This window comes from Rutidosis leptorrhynchoides, unplaced genomic scaffold (genome assembly GCF_046630445.1).
Source record: "Rutidosis leptorrhynchoides isolate AG116_Rl617_1_P2 unplaced genomic scaffold, CSIRO_AGI_Rlap_v1 contig275, whole genome shotgun sequence".
NCBI lineage: Eukaryota > Viridiplantae > Streptophyta > Magnoliopsida > Asterales > Asteraceae > Rutidosis > Rutidosis leptorrhynchoides.
In genome coordinates this window covers 15015-34457 of record NW_027266520.1, presented here as the reverse complement: position 1 = coordinate 34457, position 19443 = coordinate 15015, and the positions used below count along the sequence as shown (strand labels likewise).

The 19443-nt window shown below is 33.0% G+C and overlaps 1 protein-coding gene across 1 annotated transcript; it reads right to left on the bottom strand.

Annotated features, from left to right (window-relative positions):
* Nucleotides 1-5573: 5573 nt before the first annotated feature.
* LOC139882482 (zinc finger BED domain-containing protein RICESLEEPER 1-like) lies at nt 5574-6392 on the bottom strand. The gene has a single exon (XM_071866796.1). It carries the CDS (start codon nt 6390-6392, stop codon nt 5574-5576), a length of 819 nt encoding a protein of 272 aa, XP_071722897.1.
* Between the last annotated feature and the right edge of the window lie 13051 nt (nt 6393-19443).

Here is a 19443-nt window from a genome sequence, read left to right as displayed (position 1 = left end):
CCAAACGAGCCATAAGGGTGTGTTTGGAAATTTGCGTGTAATTACACGACTATTTAATTACTAGAGTATAATTACATGTCTGTGTACATGTAATTACGTACGGATTAATTTTTTTATGTTGTTTGGATAATATTGTGTAATTATGTTGTAATTACAAATGTTATGTTTGGTTCTACATTTAGTATTTTCAATACTAGATTATAAAATGTAAATATTGTAATAAAAAAAACTTTAAACTGTATAATTACATGGTGTATGTGGCGCCCGCTCCCGAGCCCCTTCGAGGATCGAGGACGGTGCCATCCATCTACATCTCTAACTTTACTTTAATTCAATCTTTTGACATTTAACCACAATGTCTTATTTATTCAAACCATAATTTACATAACTAAGTTTTAGAGGAACCATTATTCAATCTATTCGATAATTATACAGATATTCGGAAGGAACCCTATATGCTGCGGAGCCCACCTTATTCGATTTCGTACAGACGATGTTACACCGCTAAATCCCTTCTTCCGAGTTCACCACTTAATCTGGAGAGAAAAAAACATATTTTTCGAAAAAACGTAAGCTATAATGCTTAGTGAGGTTTTTCTTGAAAAATATTTATTTAGTATCAATTGAATTTCATTATTTAACTAAACTTGAATAATACGTTAAATCGTTATACGTATTTCTATAAACAAAATCTTTAGCAAACTTTATTAGAAGTCATCGAACCGAAAACATGGGATGACTAACAGTAGTAGCGATCTACTGTAGTATCATAGCCTACCGTACACCTTCTAATACGGGTGCGAACTCCCAACTAGCATGTAAGCCTACTAGGGGGAGTCGTACCATCTCATCAGACTTTCAACAATTGGGTCACAAGAATTTAGTACTCGTTTTTATTTAAAACATTCTCTATTGGGTTTGTTATATAATATACTAAAATAAAGCAAAACTTTTTTTATGAAATATAAAAGCAAAAATGTTGCTTTTTATATATTTATTTAAGGTTCTCTCCAGTTTTTAAAATTATAAATATATATCTATGTCATATTATTTAATAAATCATATTGTAGAGAAATATTCGTAAATATTTTTATGGCATAGTAATATATATTAAATAAAACGATAAAGTATATTCATATTGTAATTTTAAAATAACACTCACCTTAATGTAGTTCCCGTTTCATTCACGTCCTAATATCGTCGCAATTTATCGACCTATCAAATGACGATTATTAATATTTACGTAATCACGTATATCGAAAATAATTTACGAGTATAATTCTTTAGGGTTGGTGGATTGTATTTTAAGATTTTTATTTATTACTCTTATTCATTAAACCCAACATTAATCTAATTCCTCATTAAGCCGTTTAACCAATTTAGTTAGGATACCTTGATTTTTAATTAATCTAATTTTTACATAAATCGGCTCATCTTAATATAACATATGTTATCTAAAAATTATTTAAGTTCGGATAGAGTTTGGCTAGTTCGAAGATGGTTCGGATGATTTTTGGGATTAATTTTAGGGTTTTCGTTTAGAGTTGGACAGTTTAGGGTCGAGTTTGGGTTCAATTTAGGTCTGGACGATTTGATTTTCAATTGAACCGGCTGAACCAATTCAATCGCGGGAAAAAGACTAATCTATACCCAGTCTATTTGGTAGCTTGAAGGTATAATTGTAATTATTCTAAACATTTAAGGGTAAATTGGTCATTTACTTATATTTTTATTTATATAAGGGAAATCGATTTCGGTTTCAAATCATTTTTCTCCGATATCTCTCCCTCTCCTCACGCCTCTCTCTAACTGACGGAGACAACGCCGGAAAAGTCTCAGAATCTGGCGATCTCAACGGCCGTCTGTCCGCCGTTCACGATGTCGACGCCGGCGGTCGTCTTCGGAATTTGGCGATTTTCACATGGTTGACTCTTCTTGACGTTCTAAACATGATGGTGTTGTCGGTTTGTCCTAATTCACAGTCGTTTGGCCGGATATAAGCTTTAAAGTCTCGGTTTTTCACTTTTCTAAAAATTGTTCTCTCATTCTAATCTTCTACTATGTTGTTCCTAGTTTGATTCTTAGAGTTTTATGTAAAATTCAATTTGATTGGATAGGTAAAACGATGGGAAACTTACTTTGAAACTTCGGCACGGCGGTGATGCGGTGGCGCTCATCGATTTCGTTCGGTCCTCCCTCATTCGGTGTTGGCTTGATGTTACTGGCTTCAATGGGCTCGGTTCTCGTCAAAAGTGACTTGCCGGAGCTAGGTTTTCATGGCGGCGACGACGAATAGAGGTGGCTTTGGCTCGGAGATGGTCAACAGAGGCGAAGAAACTCGATGATGGTCTTTTTCGGGTTGGTCGGCGACGAAAAATACGATTTTCGGTGAGGTAGTAGTATATTTCTCTGTGTAATTTTATTCTTTTTGTTTTGTTTTGTTTTCTTCTCTGTATTTTCTTGTCTCTGTATAAGTTTTGGGGACTGAGTTATCAGTTATATATATGTGTGTATTTTGTTGAATTCCTTTTGACTATAAGGAAGTCGATTTTGAATCTTACAGTGTAAGATTTCGGCCGCAACTTGTTTTGATATGTGATGTCATGTTTGCCCTAGTTGGTGTTGTGTTTTGACTCTTCAAAGTTGGTGGCTACAATTTGGGGTGAAAACTGACTTAAATTATCCAAGTCGGTAGCTGTATAAATTGTATTTTATGGATGTGTTTCTATTGTACTTTGTATATGAATTTTTAAATTGGTCTAAGTTTGTAATGGTTTTTTTGTGATGTTGATGGAGCGTCTGGAGACATTCTAGTTTTTTGAGGTTGACATCTTCAATGTTAAAATCGTTTGAGCGCAAGGAATATTCGATTGTTATGAATGGTATGTTGGTGGACGGATTTAGTTTTAATTTTTAATATGCTTATTTACTATTACAAATAGTTTTTTTCGCGCCGAGTTGTGGGAGAGTTTAGTTGTGCATTATAATAATCCATGTCTTTTCATTGGAGAGGTTAACAAAGTCTGGATCCTCATGATAGAAGCAGTGGGTTCGTGAATCTTCAATTTTATTATTCGGCTTTGGTGATGCTTCCTTGTCTTAAGGAATTAAATTGACGTTAGTATTATGCAGGATAGGTGGATGTTGTCGCACAAGGGCGTGTGCTTCAACAAGCAAGCTTTATATTGCTAGTTGTGCTCGGGCTGAATTTTCGTCACTTCTTTTGAGAGATGGAAATGCTTCCTTTGCTGAATTTTCGTCACTTCTTCAGCTATTGCTAGTTGTGCTCGGGCTGGTGCAAATTCGCTAGAATGGTCAAGGAATTATAGGTGTACTGTGTTATGAAGCCTAAGAGTTTAAGACGTGAGAAAAATTAGAGATTTGAAATATTAAATTTAGAGTTAAGGTGATTGTCCAGAGTTAGTATGGAAGAGAGATTAGACGGATTTGAGAGATTTGGTTTGGGAAAGAAAGATTATCGGGACGGATTTAGCGTGGAAGAGTCGAGACTCAAGAGTAGGGGTGTAAATATTCCCCACCACCACTATCCAACTACATTTCCAATCCAATCCAATTTTAGTGGATTTTGTAAAAATGGGCTCCAACCCAACTTTTTCTAACTGGACTAAATCCATTCCAAACCCATCTCTAATGGGTTGGATAGTGGACTTCCAACTTATTCCATTTCAAATATATTATATAGTCCTTATAGTTTTAATTCTTATTTTTTCGTTCGAAATATTTTTAATATCAACCTATTTAGTCCTTAATACTTTATAAAAACTTACAGTTTCATCCTTATAGTTTAAATTTTTGCTTTTTTAGTCCGAAATATTTTTAATATCAGCCTATTTAGTCCTTAATAGTTTATAAAAACTTGTTGTTTCGTCCTTAAAGTTTAATTTATGATTTTTTAGTCCTGAATTTTTTTAATATCTACTTGCTTTATCCTTAACACTATGTAAAAACTTGCAAAATCATCCTTATAGTTTAATGTATGTTTTGTAAAAACTTACATATAGTCAATTCCAAACCCTGAATACAGTAAATAGATTTGTAACATTAAAAGATTATAATTTGCTAACAAAAATAAAGCAAATCAAGAAACTTACTGCCCAAGTAAGTTTACTAGTAGAAGTATTTCACTAGTACATGTTTAAAAACTAAATTCCAGTACAGAGAATAGAAGAAAAAATCCATGAATGATACGATATTTTATCGAATACAGTAAACAGATTATATGAAAACTAAATCCCTGAATACAGTAAATAAATTTATAATATTTTATCGAATCCTAACATCTTAAAAACTAATCTCTATCAATCTTCAATTACATTTAGATTAATCTTCAACAATAATAGGAGACTCCAACAGCATGGCTTGGAACTCTACAAAAGAGAAAATATATAACATATTCATGCAAGAACCATCACATTCTGATATCATTCTGATAACATGGCAATGGAATCAGTACTGAAAATAAAAACTCATGAGTCTTTTTCGTGTCATATACACTCTCCGTATATATTTTTTTTGAAGGAAAGTCAAAGTGTGTTGTAATGATCAATAATAGTAGTAGACTGTAGATATACACTTCATTTAGTAACTCTATTTTTGGTCAATTTTTAATTTATTATAGACAAAGTGGGGAAAAAGACATTCCTATCTTAACATATCACCAATTAAGTGCAACATACTGCACAATTACAAATTTACAATTCAGACAAAACATGAAAGAGAGAAAAAACAAACTAGGTTTTTGAGTTCTAAGTGGATCCTAAATGTTAAATCTAACAATTAAGTAGTAAATGGTCGGCTTATTCTAAACACTAAATAGACTTTGAAATATGTACAACCTACACTCAATTAGATCAAACTACTCTCCAGTATTTTGACACGCATTATATATATAATTGTTTTTTTTAATCAGTTGACTATGTTTAGTATCTTTCAATACATTCAGTAACTTTGTTTTTGTTCAATGTCTAATTTACAGACAAAGTGGGATCAGAAAATATATTCTTGGTGTCTCGCAAGACATGATCGATCATTCAAATTTTCTAGTGATTAAATCACCCAGGAAACATATATGCCTAGCATATATGCTTTATCCATATTTTAACGAATCTTGGTGATTTGATAATATCACTTAGTGTGATTCAAACCAAGCATTTCATCTTCCGATCGAATGACATTCCTAGTAAGCATGGGAAAAATACAGTCATATCTTAATACTACACTTTTGAGTTCTAAGAGCATCCTACAAGTATCCTATAAACTCAGAAAGACTGCCAAGCAATATAATTTACACATTCCTAACACTTCCCTATAATTTTCCTAGAGAACCATAACATGGCAAGTTTTGATACTGATTTTCAAACTAACATTCTGATATCATTGAAAATTGATAGAGAAAACAAGGAACATACCTTTCTCGAGGTTTTTTATATCTTTTATGCTTTCCTCAATATTGACGGGAATAGATGAGGATTTTAGCCAATTTTGAGTGCAAATTAAAGCTTCCACTGTTTTAGGAAGTAAGGAGCTCCGATAAGAATCTAGAGCACGTCCCACTAGTACTGAAAGCAGATTCTGATGCTCCCAGTTGATGCTAGCACAGCCAAAATATCACGAGCCATCAAGCTGAGTGTGGGAAATATTTTCTCATTCATCTTCCACCATACTAATATATCAAAAGTATCATGTTCAGGCACTTTTTTCGCTTTTAAATATTGTTCCAACTCAGACTCTTGAACCTCATCTTCCTCCATATCCTCTTCAGTCCTAAACTTGGACTTCAAATAATCTCCACCCTTAAAATTAGCACGTGACCCGCTTGTCATTCCCTCTTCAGCTACTTGAGAGCTTCTTTTTGCTTTTTCAATGGAATTATTGTTTATTGTTGCATAGTAGTTAAACAAATTTGCTAAGGCCTTCTCCACTCGCTCTTTCAAATCAGTGCATTGCTTACCCTTGTACATTTGATTAATGACAAAAAATACATATTTCTTTTTGAATCTAGGATCGAGGATAACTGCAATGAACAATAGTGGGTTGATATTTGATAGATTACCCCAATACTTGTCATTCTTCATCTTCATACGAGAGGCCATGAGACTATCATTCGGATTTGGAGAAGATACTCTATCATTTATATTACAAGCAATTCCATATATCACATGAAAATACTCGTTGCTTGTAACATATAATGAGCCGGAGACATTTAATGTAGCATCATAGTATGATTCCAAAAATGGCACCAAGGAACGAACATAATTCCACTCATCGGTTGTTGGTTTGCCCTTTATCATAGCTAGATCATCATTGTACGTCTTGTCTTCCTCTCCCAATCTATCGAAAGCTTTCTCAAACTTCAAAGCCGCTTGTAACATCAAGTAGGTAGAGTTCTACCTTGTATCCACATCTAAGCTAAGACTCTTATCCTCCAACTTCAAGAAGCTAACACAAGCTTTGAACTTCCGCAATCTTGATGGAGATGATTTTACATACTTGACGGCGGATCTGACTCTAACTATAGAGACATCCAACTCTTTTAAACCTTCTTTGATATTCAAATTTAATATATGGGCAGAACACCTCATATGAAGATATTCTCCCCCCAACACACATCCATGCCACTCTTTAAACCTCCTTTTCAAATACTGAATGGTGAGATCGTTTGAACTTGCATTATCCACCGTAATAGAAAGGATCTTATCAATACCCCAATCTATCAAGTGTTTTTCAATGTGTTTCCCTATCACTTCACCATTATGACCAGGAATTGTAGAAAAATTCAATATCTTCTTTCTTAACTTCCATTCTTCATCAATAAAGTGAGCAGTAAGACACATATAGTTTAGATTCTGAATTTATGTCCAACAATCTATAGTAAGGCAAACTCTGACCTTTGACCTTTTAAAATATGCCTTCAATTTCTCTTTTTTCATCCACATAACGTCTAAAGCAATCAGAAGCTACCGTTACACAAGATGGGATACTAAACAAAGGTTTGAAGTGCATTAATAAAGCGGCGAAATCCTTCACCTTCCACATGCCTAAAAGCTAGTTCATCTATCATGATCATATCCGCTAGAAGCCGCCTACAATTTTCAGGATCAAAGGATGAATCTAAATCTGAATCCGATTGTTTCTGTTTCTTCTTAATAGCTTCACCGTAGGGATAAAACTCACATATTTCTAGGTAGGTATGCAAACTGAAAGTTCCATTAGTTGGAGGAGCGCTTAACACTTTGAAAAAATAGCGACATATGGTTGTTCTCTCAGATCTAATCATTGGATTGTTCAAATCAAAATGATCCCACACATTAGATTTCTTACCCCTTTTACCTCTTACTGCAGGAGGTGGTAGAGGAATTGAGGAGGCTGATGCATTAAAAGGTGTGGTGGAGGATTCATCCTCTTGCATTTCAGAAGAAGCAATTGTCTCATTTTTCATAGCTATAAGCAAGTCAAAAAACTGTCAATATAGAAGGAAATATACTAATTGTTAGAAAAAACATGACATAGATGAAGTTGAAAGCTAAACAAAAACTCATTCTATAGGTGAAACCAACTGCCAAGTGATACTTGACGTGGGCCTTACCACACATTCTATTTATTCCTTTTAACTCTTAGTCCTATTAATTAGAATTTAATGTTCATGTAAAAAACTCTTTGACTGATCGAGTTCATGTCAAATTATATGCTTAAACCTTAGTTACTCGATAATTAGGAAAAAAGTGACCTTTATTAAGAAACACATATAAAAAAAATGTTTAAATTACTAATTTGGTTTGTTAGTTTGACGATGAAATTCATACACTTTCCAATCAAGAACAAGAATTGACAACACATGAAAAGACCCATTATGCTATAAAAAGAGCATTCGTGCTTTGTCAAGAATTTTATTTTCAAGCTTACACTGATTCAAAAGTTTTACAGCAAATCGGAGTTTGATAATCTGAAAATTCAAATTTTAATCTACAAGACCCAGAAGCTTAGATAAGAACACTGCACGACGAGTAAAGAAAAATTTAACCAGAAGATAGAGAAGTTGAAAACTTGAGTTTAGATCGAAAATGCAAAGAAAGAGAGGAGTCGACTCACTTGGCTGCGAAGAGCGGCGGTGTGTTTTCTATTAGGGCCGGCGGTGGTGAGGCGACGATGGTGTGTTATTTTGTTTGGTGGAGAAGAAGATGGAGTAAGGCCTTGACGTGGTGGTGGAGGTGGTAACGGAGCTGAGCTGACGATTGACGGCTGATGGTTGGCTCCGCTGGCGGCGACTGCTTAAGAATCAGAAAAAGTGTGCTTTTTAGTTTTTTAATTATTTGTATAGGAGACGGCGAGACGACTGCTTAGTGCTTAAGCTTTTTATTTTATTTTATTTTAATGAAAATTTTAATGGGTTTTTATTGGGTTGGACTACCCAATATAAATCACCAACTCAATCCAATATTGATGGGTTGGAACTAAAATCTAACTTTTATTTCCATATTTATAAAAAAGTCTAATTATATGAGTTAGAATGGGATGGAGTTAGAATGGAAGTTGGGTGTTGGCTTTTTTTTTACACCCTTACTGAAGAGAGATTAGAGGGGTTTGAGAGTTTTGGTTTGAGAAGAGAGTGATTGTCATTTATCGCCTTGTGAAGAGAGACTAGAGGATTAAAACATGTAAAATAATTAAATTAGACCTAATATATTGTATATTAATTAACTTAATTGTCCGTTTCGGTTTTTCCACCGAACCGATCGGTTTCGAACCGAAATATATGTCGGTCGATTTTTTATAAAAATTTCAACAACCGACACCGACCTATAACTAAACCGACATCGAACCGAAACCGAAAAACATCGATCAGAACCGATTGGTTTGGTTCGGCTTTTTTGTCCACCCCTAGGCTTTGATACATTTTGTAATTAACGAGCTATGCTCACAACATTAGTTCGTAATTCGTCCTGATAGTTTAAATCGAAAAGAATGATCTTTTATAATACCTACGATTTTTATCTAATTTGGACAGGTAAGAGGTTCCTCCAGAAATTATCGAGTGTACAACTAATTTAGCTTCGACACTTTTAATCTTTTATCAATAATAAAACTATCCCTTTTTATATTAAAAAAATATAACTTGATGTGTAAGAACGCAGGTATTAGGTACTACTGTCGACACATTAGTTTAGGTTGTGTTGTGTTTGTCATTTTTGAATAAAAATATTAGAAATAATATTACTGTTAGAATATAAAATAAAAGATCCTTAGCATAGGCATAATGATTTATAAATATTATTATAATTAAATAATTATACTCTTTTATTTCACAATAGTTGATGTTTGAATTTTAATGACATGTATAATTAATTTGATACATTAAGGATATTTTTGTAAAGAAAATCCAAAGCATCAATTATTGTGAAACGAAAGAAGTATAAAATAAAAGAGTTTTAGCATAAGCATAATGATTATAAAAATCTGAGTCGAAACACAATCATATCACAATAAAAAATGAAAGGCTTATATGTAAATTGAATTAACTGTTAATACGATTAGCAAAATCTTTGAATCAAGTATTAATAAATCGAGTATCTTTATGTAAATCGATCGGTTCATGAAAAAATAAGATTGTAATATGGTAAAATTTGAGTCGATTTAGATTAAATGTTTGAAAAAATTATTGATATGTATTAGCAACATATAAATCTCTATATTAATTAGTTTCTAGGCCAATCATGTATTAAAGAAAAAAATAGTCATGTATTAAAGTAAAAAAAAAAGATGCCACAACTATTCGTATACCGGATGCTCAAAAAAGAAAAACTATTGGTATGATTCTCTTAAGAAATATTTTTATTCATATTCACATACAAGTTGTTCTAGGAATTACAGGGCCAAAGCTCTTATTTTTTACATTCACGCGCTGATTTTTGATGATTACCCTTGCAAAAGAACAAGTTTATCGGACACCGGGAAATACAGTTACCCCCAAGATCAACACTGCTGTCCGAACGGGGCTTCATTTTCAATAACAGATCCGGAATTGGCCCTGATAAATAATTCCCTCCAAGCATAAGCCTCTCGAACGGGGCGATTCCAGATCCGGGCATAACGGTTTTCAACCCATATCGGGTCGGAATCAGACCCGTGAACCGATTATTCTCCAGATTGAGAGCTGAAAGTTTCGGCATAAAACCCATGAACAATGGTAAAACCCCATGTAACAGATTATTGCTCAAATCAATGGCGACTAGTGAGCTCCGGCTAATTTGGGTACTTGTCGGTGATTGTATGGCGGAGAAATGGTTGAATGATAACGTTAGTTGTTGAATCGATGTGCCACTGAATAGAGTCGAAGGGAGTGAACCGCTGAGCCGATTGTGACTCAAGTCTAAAACCTGGAGATAATTCAAATTCCTGAGACTTGTCGGGATTGTACCCTCGAGTAAATTATTCCTGATAATGATTTGAGTTAGAGAATTTGGTAGCTTTAAAGGGACGGAACCCGATAAATGATTGTCACTGGCATCTAGGAAACTGAGCCTTGCCAGTGAAATTAACTCGGGTATGGAGCCTGTTAACTTATTGGATTGTAATTCTATCCGTTTCAGCCTCACGAGTGAATTCAAGCTGTAGGGGATTGTACCTTCCAAATTGTTATTGTCAAGGTACAACTCTTCAATCAACCTGATTGAACCCACCCAGTCAGGTATAGAACCCGCGAACGAGTTTCTCGACAAAACTAGCCGATGCAACTGAGTTAACCTCGATAGGGATATAGGAATAGAGCCGTAGAAGTTATTATTGGAGAGATCGAGCGATTTCAAGTAGGGGAAATTGAACGAGGCAAAAACTGAGCTGACCCGAGTAACCTGCATGGTCGAGAGTGAGTTCAGTGACTCGTAACTCGTTCGACTTGGTGACGTCGCATCTGAACCCACACGTGAATTTGCCGCTCAAGAGATTTGTCGCACGGGTCGAATTTGAAGTCCCATGAGCTCAGGCACGAACCTTGACTCACTGATGAGACTTTGGATTTAAAGTCTTTTTAAAGCTAATATATCTCCTAAGTTTGTTTTTGACCGGACAACAACAGTACTATCGAATAAAAGCAATGAGAATGTGATCACATAGAGGATTGCAATGAAGCTCATTTGAACTTTGCTTTGATGATGAGATGAACGAATTGTGTATTTGTAAGATGAATTTAAAAGGGACTTTGTTTGTGAAAAAGAATCTAATATTGGTTGACTGAATTTTGACCTTTGCTGCATATCACAATAAGAATTTTTGTTATTATTAGCTTCTTTGCTCTATTTTATCACAGAATGTACATTGTATTCAAATATACTTATCTTATGTATATAAAAAAATTAATTGACATATATAGAAGATTATGTGTAGATTCGTTTGTTTTCAGTGTACAAAAAAAATATATAGAAAGGATGAATGTTTAAGATTTTCTTAATTAAAGTTTTTCAACTAGTTTTGACTTTTCACTAGAGAATTTTCTTGAAACAATTACTACTTTCGTGTATGAACAGTTTGTCATTTTGAGAAAAAAATTTGTCTTAAAATAATTGTCGTTTTTGGATTCCAATAAAAAGTGTAAATTGTCAAATTTATCTTTTACATAATGAGGAGAGAATATCAATATTGGCTTAATTTTTTTTTCAATATTTGTTTAATTAATTAAACTGGGGGGTATTATAGTAATTTAAAATAAAATTGAACATCATAATTATTATTGATATTAATATGCATAGAAATATGAAAAATGACAACTATTTAAAGACGGATAGAATATTTCCTTCTTTTTTTAATATATATACAGTCGAACACCGATTAATTAATACTCGTTAAATTAAGAACATCATATATCTGATACTTCTAAGATAATAGGAAAAAAAACTTATAAGATAACAGGAAAAAAAGAATGAGAGAGATTCATATAGGTCCATGTAATATTAAATTAATAGTTCACATAAATAAAAATATTTCAAACATAATACATAATTTAACTAAGAAGATTTTAGAAAATATGATTTTAAAGTAATTTATTTCCTTTTGAAATCAATGTCTCCTTGTATCATCTCTAACTTTCGTACCACATTTATAAATTTCGTTGTAGTATTCTCATATTATAAAAAGAAATTATATAAGATGATTGTTGTTTTTGTGGATATCTGTACGTGAAACATTTTCTAGCTCAACACTATAATTTTCGACTTCATAATTTTATCATTTATAGTAATACTCTCAATTAATTGATCATCGATAAATAATTTGAACTTGGATCATTTTCTCTTGAATAATTTAAAACGTCATCAACATTCATTGCATTACGATACTTCAATCAAAGAAGTAGATTTTAGTTATTGTATGACACTATCATCATTTAAATTCTTCCCGCATTTATATATTAGAATGTATAGAATATTAAGAGTTTAGTCACTAATATATATAATTTTTATGACGAACAAATTATATTTTTATAAATTAATAATTTTATACATTAATTAATATCTCATTAAAATAATAACTTTTATGGTCTCGACTATATTAATTTAAAGTGATTTGATTGTAGATTTTTTTTTTCCTTTTGGAAAGAAGATCTGAAAGATTTTATTTAATAGTTTTAAGATAGGGGTTATTTCTCCCTTTAACGGATGACTGTGGGTTTCAATTTGAATAAAATTAGTGGTATTCATGCCTCACTCAACCTTTAGCCAAAAAAAAAAATTGCCACTACATAAGGTTTAGGAATTTAGACTTGGTTTTGGTAAGATTTTGTTGGAAAATTTTTTTCGCATAGCCGGCAAAATGTTCTAGTCAAGGGATGTCAGGAGTTTAGAGTCGGCCCAACCACGAAACAAAAAATTAGGTCTTATCGAATTTTTATGTTATTCGTCAACTTATTGAACTCCTTTTTCATTCGAACTTACGACCGTAATTCACATAGTTAAAAAATGAAGATTCATTAATTAATTTTATTAAATAAAGTAAGAGTAGAGTATACATATAAAGTCAAAGAATTTTCTTTTTAAAAAAATGGTAATGAATAATTTGAGATTGAGAATAACACAACCAAATATACTTCTCTTTCTTATCCAGTAAAACTTAATCAATTATATCAATATCTATAACAAATGATAAGATGATTTTTTTTTTATATAATAAAGAGAATGGAGAGTTGAAGATGTAATAAACACTACTTAACTAAGAGTGAAAATAATAATAAGAAGAAGAACAGTAACATTAAGTTTTTAATTTAATAATCAATTTGCTATTTCCTGCAATCAAATACCTAGATAATAGAAATAATATATATATATTTATCTATTACGTAGTTTAGATTTAAAATTTTAGTAATATCAACTTTCAACTAATTTATTTGTCTAGTCTAGCATCACATTATTATTTGTTATGTGAGATTTTTTTTTTTTTTTTAAATATTCATACTTACTTAAATAGGTTATACACCCGAGCTCTAATAATTTTACTACATTTACTCCGTAGCAAAAGGCGACATCCAATCTATTGAAGTCCTAGCTTGTCTAGCTTGGAATTGGCAACTTTTTGTATTATTAGATGTTTTCGGATTGAATCCGATGCTAGCTCTGTTGTTAAGGCTATTAATAACCAGGACTTTTGTGTACTACATTGTTATAATTTGGTAGAGGATATTAGGAGATTTATTAGATCTTTTGAGGATTGTAAGTTTGATTTTATAAGGAGGGAGGATAACTTTCTTACACATAATATTGCTAATCTAAAAAGTAGCTTGTAAGGAGGATTATCCTCTCATCTCTTTGATGTCGTTCTTTGCGACGTTTTTTAATAATATCTTCAGTTTAATTTCAAAAATAAATAAATAAATAAATTTACTACATTTCATAGTGAAATAAAAAATCTGTACAACATGGGCCCCATACTTTCTTTTAACTACTATTTTATTTGTTTTTGGGCCAAATTAACTAGTATACTATGCGGATTCTCAGATCAAACAGATAGAAATTGCAACATTGCAGTATGCCTTTTTTTAACCAAACATATATTTTTCTTGGCCTTAATTTATATACTTATGACAGAATTTTTGGAGTCCTAGACTATGGTCTTTGTGGCCTAGCTGTTGGGCCGGGTCTCAGGGCTGCCCAATCTATCACTGCCCATTTGTTTAACTCGTAAAAGTTTGAAAATTACAACTTGATGCGCGTTTGGATAGTTTATGAATGTTAAGAAAAATATGACGGATACAAAATCATATTAATTATAATCTTCAGTTATTTTTTTAAAGTTATTTTTCTTCATGTTGCCTTTTTATTTATAATATTATTTTTTTTAATTTTATTAAAAGGTTAACTTTAAATGGGTAAATGGTATCCGTTGGATACTCCATACTCAATATATTCGGGATTAGATTTCCACATTTTGTTACCCACTCGAGTACATGCATCATTAGAATATCCGATTATAATGTCAGTTTTGGATTCATATTTTTCAAAATAAAATTGGTATGCGGTTGATTATTATCCCTATTTACAAATTACAAGAACTCTATTATTTGAGTTCTTCTACATTTTATTAAATAATTAGTACGAACATGGTATGATGCATGACTCGTTCGTAAACATATTTTTATTTTAAATATTTTTATATTATGAGTGTGTAATATCTCGCATATCATTAAGCGGCCAAACGTCGTGTATCTTGATAATATCTGGCGCAATTTTAATGGACATCACATATCATTAAACATTCTTACAAAATTATAAAATCGATTTTTTTTAGAATGGTTATATATATTAGGGAAGTTGTAAATTATTGGTTGTGTTTTAAAAAGAGTAAACATAAAAAGGTTAAATTGTGTATTTAGTAAAAGATTAACGATTTGATAGCAATTACCTTACTTTAATGATTTGTCGACAAAAAACTTGATAGTTCTCGGCCACAATTCTAGCAATCTCATTATTACAAATGATTTTTTTCCAATTCAAATATGGTGATCATTCTCCTCTTTCATCGCTCCCAAGTCCCAATCAATTCCTCAATATTTCTCAACCTGATATTTTCATAAATTTTATTTGTGTGCCTTGTAATATAAACAACGTTTTGTCATGTTGCAATTATGAACAAATATGTATAATATATGTAATGTTATGGTCTACATAAACAAACAAATACTTGGATTAAGCACTTTCGTGAGCAGGTATTTGGAGAGTTTAAACAGATTCGAGGAGAGCATTTAATCGGAAGTTTATGTCCAAAACATATCGAGCATGCCAACCAAGAAAAAAAAAATCACCAAAAAAAAAGCATAGGATCATTGTAGGTAAATGCAGAAGGAAGGTAGACACAATCATCAGCTATTATCTCAGGTTGATTAAGAGCAATCTTCTTTGCATATCCCTCCTTTGCTGAGTCCAGCCCAGATTCATCTAAGTTCTACTTTTCGACACCGCAGTAACACAACAGGCTCTTTCAGTCTGAAAAAACTCTAAAAAGATTAAAAAAAATATATCAATTCATACATTGTTAACAAATCTACTTCTTTACAAATTTAAGCAAGCATGCTTCATATGATATGAAAGGAAAAAAGAAGAAGCCATAATCATATAATGAACTTTGAAATGAAATTGAACCTTGATTTTTATTTTTGCAGTGTTTCGCTTGTAGAACCCTAGCTGCGGAGAGAGTGAATGACGGTAAAAGTGAATAAAATTTGGACCCGTAGAACAACCCAAATCGGCCATCACAAAGCAGCTCTAATATGCTCCCTTCTAGTAACGGCTTTGCTGTGGATATAGCTGTTCTCTGAAAAAAAATCAGGAAAAATACAAATGATAAACTGTAAATTTTGGATGGGAGAAAGACTTGGAACTTACATGAAGTAAAGAGTTGTTGGAATAGCTTGTTGTTCCTATGCCAGCATTCATGAAAAAAATTGGTTTACAGGATCCATTGATTTGACCTGTAAATGTATATATCAGTGCCAGTATGAGTTACTCCTGAACCCAAACTCATACATCTGGTGGGATCATAGGGCAACAGATCAATAAAACAACATCAAATAATGCCATAGAAAAATGAATTCGTCAAAATTGTAAGCTAACGAACAGAAAATTCTCGTGAAGCAAAAAGGAAAAATAGTTTTAACGGAGGATGAAGTTACTTGGACGAAAGCTTGACTTCAGTAAAGTACTCATACATAGAAAGCAATTCACTATAAGATAAAAACATGCCCACTGAAAAGAAAACACTACAAAATCTAACCTGGCGCATACCAAACCACCAGCGTAAATGATTTAACTGTTTAGGCCGGTCGAGACAATTAAAAAGATGATAAAATGTCCTGCAATATAATGCAACAATAATCAAAACGCCAAAATGTATATAACTTTCATAAATCGAATAAAAACAAAGCCATACAATCATATACTTTAATTAGAATAAATCACACAGAAGAAATATTATCATGATCATTAGGAAGTAGCTAAAATGATCATTAGCAAGTATAGCTAAACTAAATGCAGAAACTATGAGGAAAAAATGGAGAAACAAAATATGGAATGCTTCAGTGTAGGACAATTTAAAATACCCACACTTGTAAGATATTGTTTATTTCTTACCTGATCGAACAATATCTTCAATCCAAGAGTTGTCAAACTGACGCAAAAACAATAATCCCTTGCAAAATAAAGTTTTTGTCATTAAGCTTTTAAAAGAAGAGGAATCACCCTATTTTAAAATGCTTACATAAGAAATATGCCATGATCATAATGGTCCTTCTTTCGCTATTTCTTGGGTTAAATGATTGTGATTACGTCAATATTTGTAAAATCCAGCAATCAAAATGGAAAACAGGAAACCAGAAAAGATAGAGAAAAAATCTAGTTGGAAAAAGAACTGAATTTTATATTAATCACTGTTTTGCGAAAAAAAGGGCTGATCAGTAGCAAAGCAAGTAAAAAAGGACGATATTGGATATGAATGATTGCTAGCAAAGCAAGTAAGCCGAATTAAAAGCCGACGGTTTCAATGCCATGAGACTACGAATTGAAAAAGAGATAAAAAATCAAGTTATCAGCAAAAATAGCCAACTTATCATCTAACCGACCAGTACTTGACAATGCAAAAGTTGGCTAAAAGTGCACTTATAACTAATCCGTCAATATATTTTCAATGTCATATTTTAAAGTTATGGATTCAGAGAGACAAAAGAAAAAATGTGATTGTATCCACTAATTATTTCAATAGATAACATGTTAGCAAAGGATATTTGTTGTAATCTACGAGGTATTTTTCTACTCCGAGATGACCGGTATTCGCTTTAACCGCATCATATTGCGAGATATGTAGTTAATACTATTTCTATGATAAACTGACAACTCCATTTTGATTGTTAATGATATACTTAAATTACAACTTACTCCTTCAACGTGGGGAGGCTTGTCGGTCGGCTTGTAGATTCCGGCACTGCTGATAAATAGGAATTGCTTCACGCCAGCACTCTTTGCCCAATCTATCACTGCCCTGCATTAGAAGATAAGATAAACATCAGAATCATTTTTCTCACGAGCATTTCATCGAACACATTTACGAATTCGAAATTAAGTTCCAATGATGAAATCGATCGAAGCTACATACTTCACAGTGTCGAGATCCTTGCCGTTGTTATCCAGCACCACATCGAATTCAGGTCCTCCGACGACCTTCCCAACATCAGCAGGATCTCCCCACACAGTGTTACCTCCACCACTCACAATTTCCTATCAATCAAAACCTTCCCAAATTATCAATTATCACAAAAAACCCAACATTGATTTTTTTGAAAATTTATCAAAGTAACACGATGTAAGGGTTTTCGTGGAGATCCGAAACATACTTTTGTTTGGTGCGGAATCCACAATTTGTTCAGTTTTTCAATCATCAATCTAGGGTTTATAACACTGGATTTTTTTCGAAATTCCTTTATATTTATAGTGGAAGGAGGTGATTTCAAGTTAATTGGAGGAGTGGAGGTCGTGGGTTGGATGAGCGGTTGTGAGGAGAGCGGTTGCGTTGAGAGTTTTCGTCGGGAAGGAATTTCTGATGAGAAAGGCGTGTTTTTCAAAACGGTGTCGTTGTGTTGATGTAGGAGGAAAGCAATTGTGGAGAGTAAGGAGCGTGGGAAACACGGAGGCATAAGAAGCGGCGGTGATGCATTTGGCGAGTTAGCAACCCAATTCCAGTATTTAAGCATTTAAAAAAATTAAGTTAAGAACAAATCAAATTATGACATGTGGCAGTGTTGTCTTCACATTTAATAAAATAGTAATTCCTTTATATTTATAGTGGAAGGAGGTGATTTCAAGTTAATTGGAGGAGTGGAGGTCGTGGATAGGAGATTGTGGGTTGGATGAGCGGTTGTGAGGAGAGCGGTTGCGTTGAGAGTTTTCGTCGGGAAGGAATTTATGAGGAGAAAGGCGTGTTTTTCAAAACGGTGTGAAGACAACACTGCCATTGATTGTTTATAAAATAAATGATTAAGATTTTGGTATAATTATTGTAGACTTACATAGTGAATCACTCCTTTAGTAATTATAATTTATATTGTAATTATTTTCTAAAATATTAATCTAATTTAATTGGCATTGGTACAATGCACTAGACATGGCCACGGTCCGATTCGAAACCGAAATCGAATCAGGTCAAAACGGACTGAACTGGTCAACGCGGTTCTGATTGCCGAAACCGAATCGAAATTGAAAGTGAAATTGACAGTTCCAATATGACTCATATATATATTTTTTAAAATTATATAGAATCGAACCGGAACTATCTAGAACCGAAACGTAAATTTACGGTTTTGATTCGATTCTATAAATTTTTGGACTTCGATTCGGTTTCATAAATTTGGGAGTCCCAAACCGAAATCGGACACATACCAATACTAGTTAATGACACATCAAAGGTCTGATGGGTTTTCTCGTGGGAGGTGTTATTGGGAGAAAACTTAGTTGCATTTCTAACCATACCTTACCTACTGTTCTCTTTAAAATTTCGACAGGTGTCATTTTTTTAACTAATATCTAACACTCAATTAACAGAGTTAGCACTGTTATCTTGGCGTTATCTCCACACACAAACACGTTAATACTGACTCTTCATCTCCTATATCTTCCCCTACACTCTGAAACTATCTCTCTCCTTTCTTCTCTTTCACTATCACTTCCTTCCTCCATGACTGCTGCTATGAACACACTTGAACCCACTCAGCGAGTTTATGTGAATACGGTGGAGAAAGCTGTGACCGCTCTCCTCAAATGGAGAGAAAAATAATTGACCAAGCAAAAAGCCCCAGCTTCTTGAACAAGATGAATTCGTTTATCTGACCTTAACCCTAGAAAAATCCCTCAATCTCGCACTAACCCTGATAAAATCCTTCTCCCACACCCCCTTTTCCGA

Excerpts from the sequence above, each read along its gene's own strand:
- LOC139882482 (XM_071866796.1), bottom strand. The coding sequence starts at position 6,392 with ATGTTACAAGCGGCTTTGAAGTTTGAGAAAGCTTTCGATAGATTGGGA.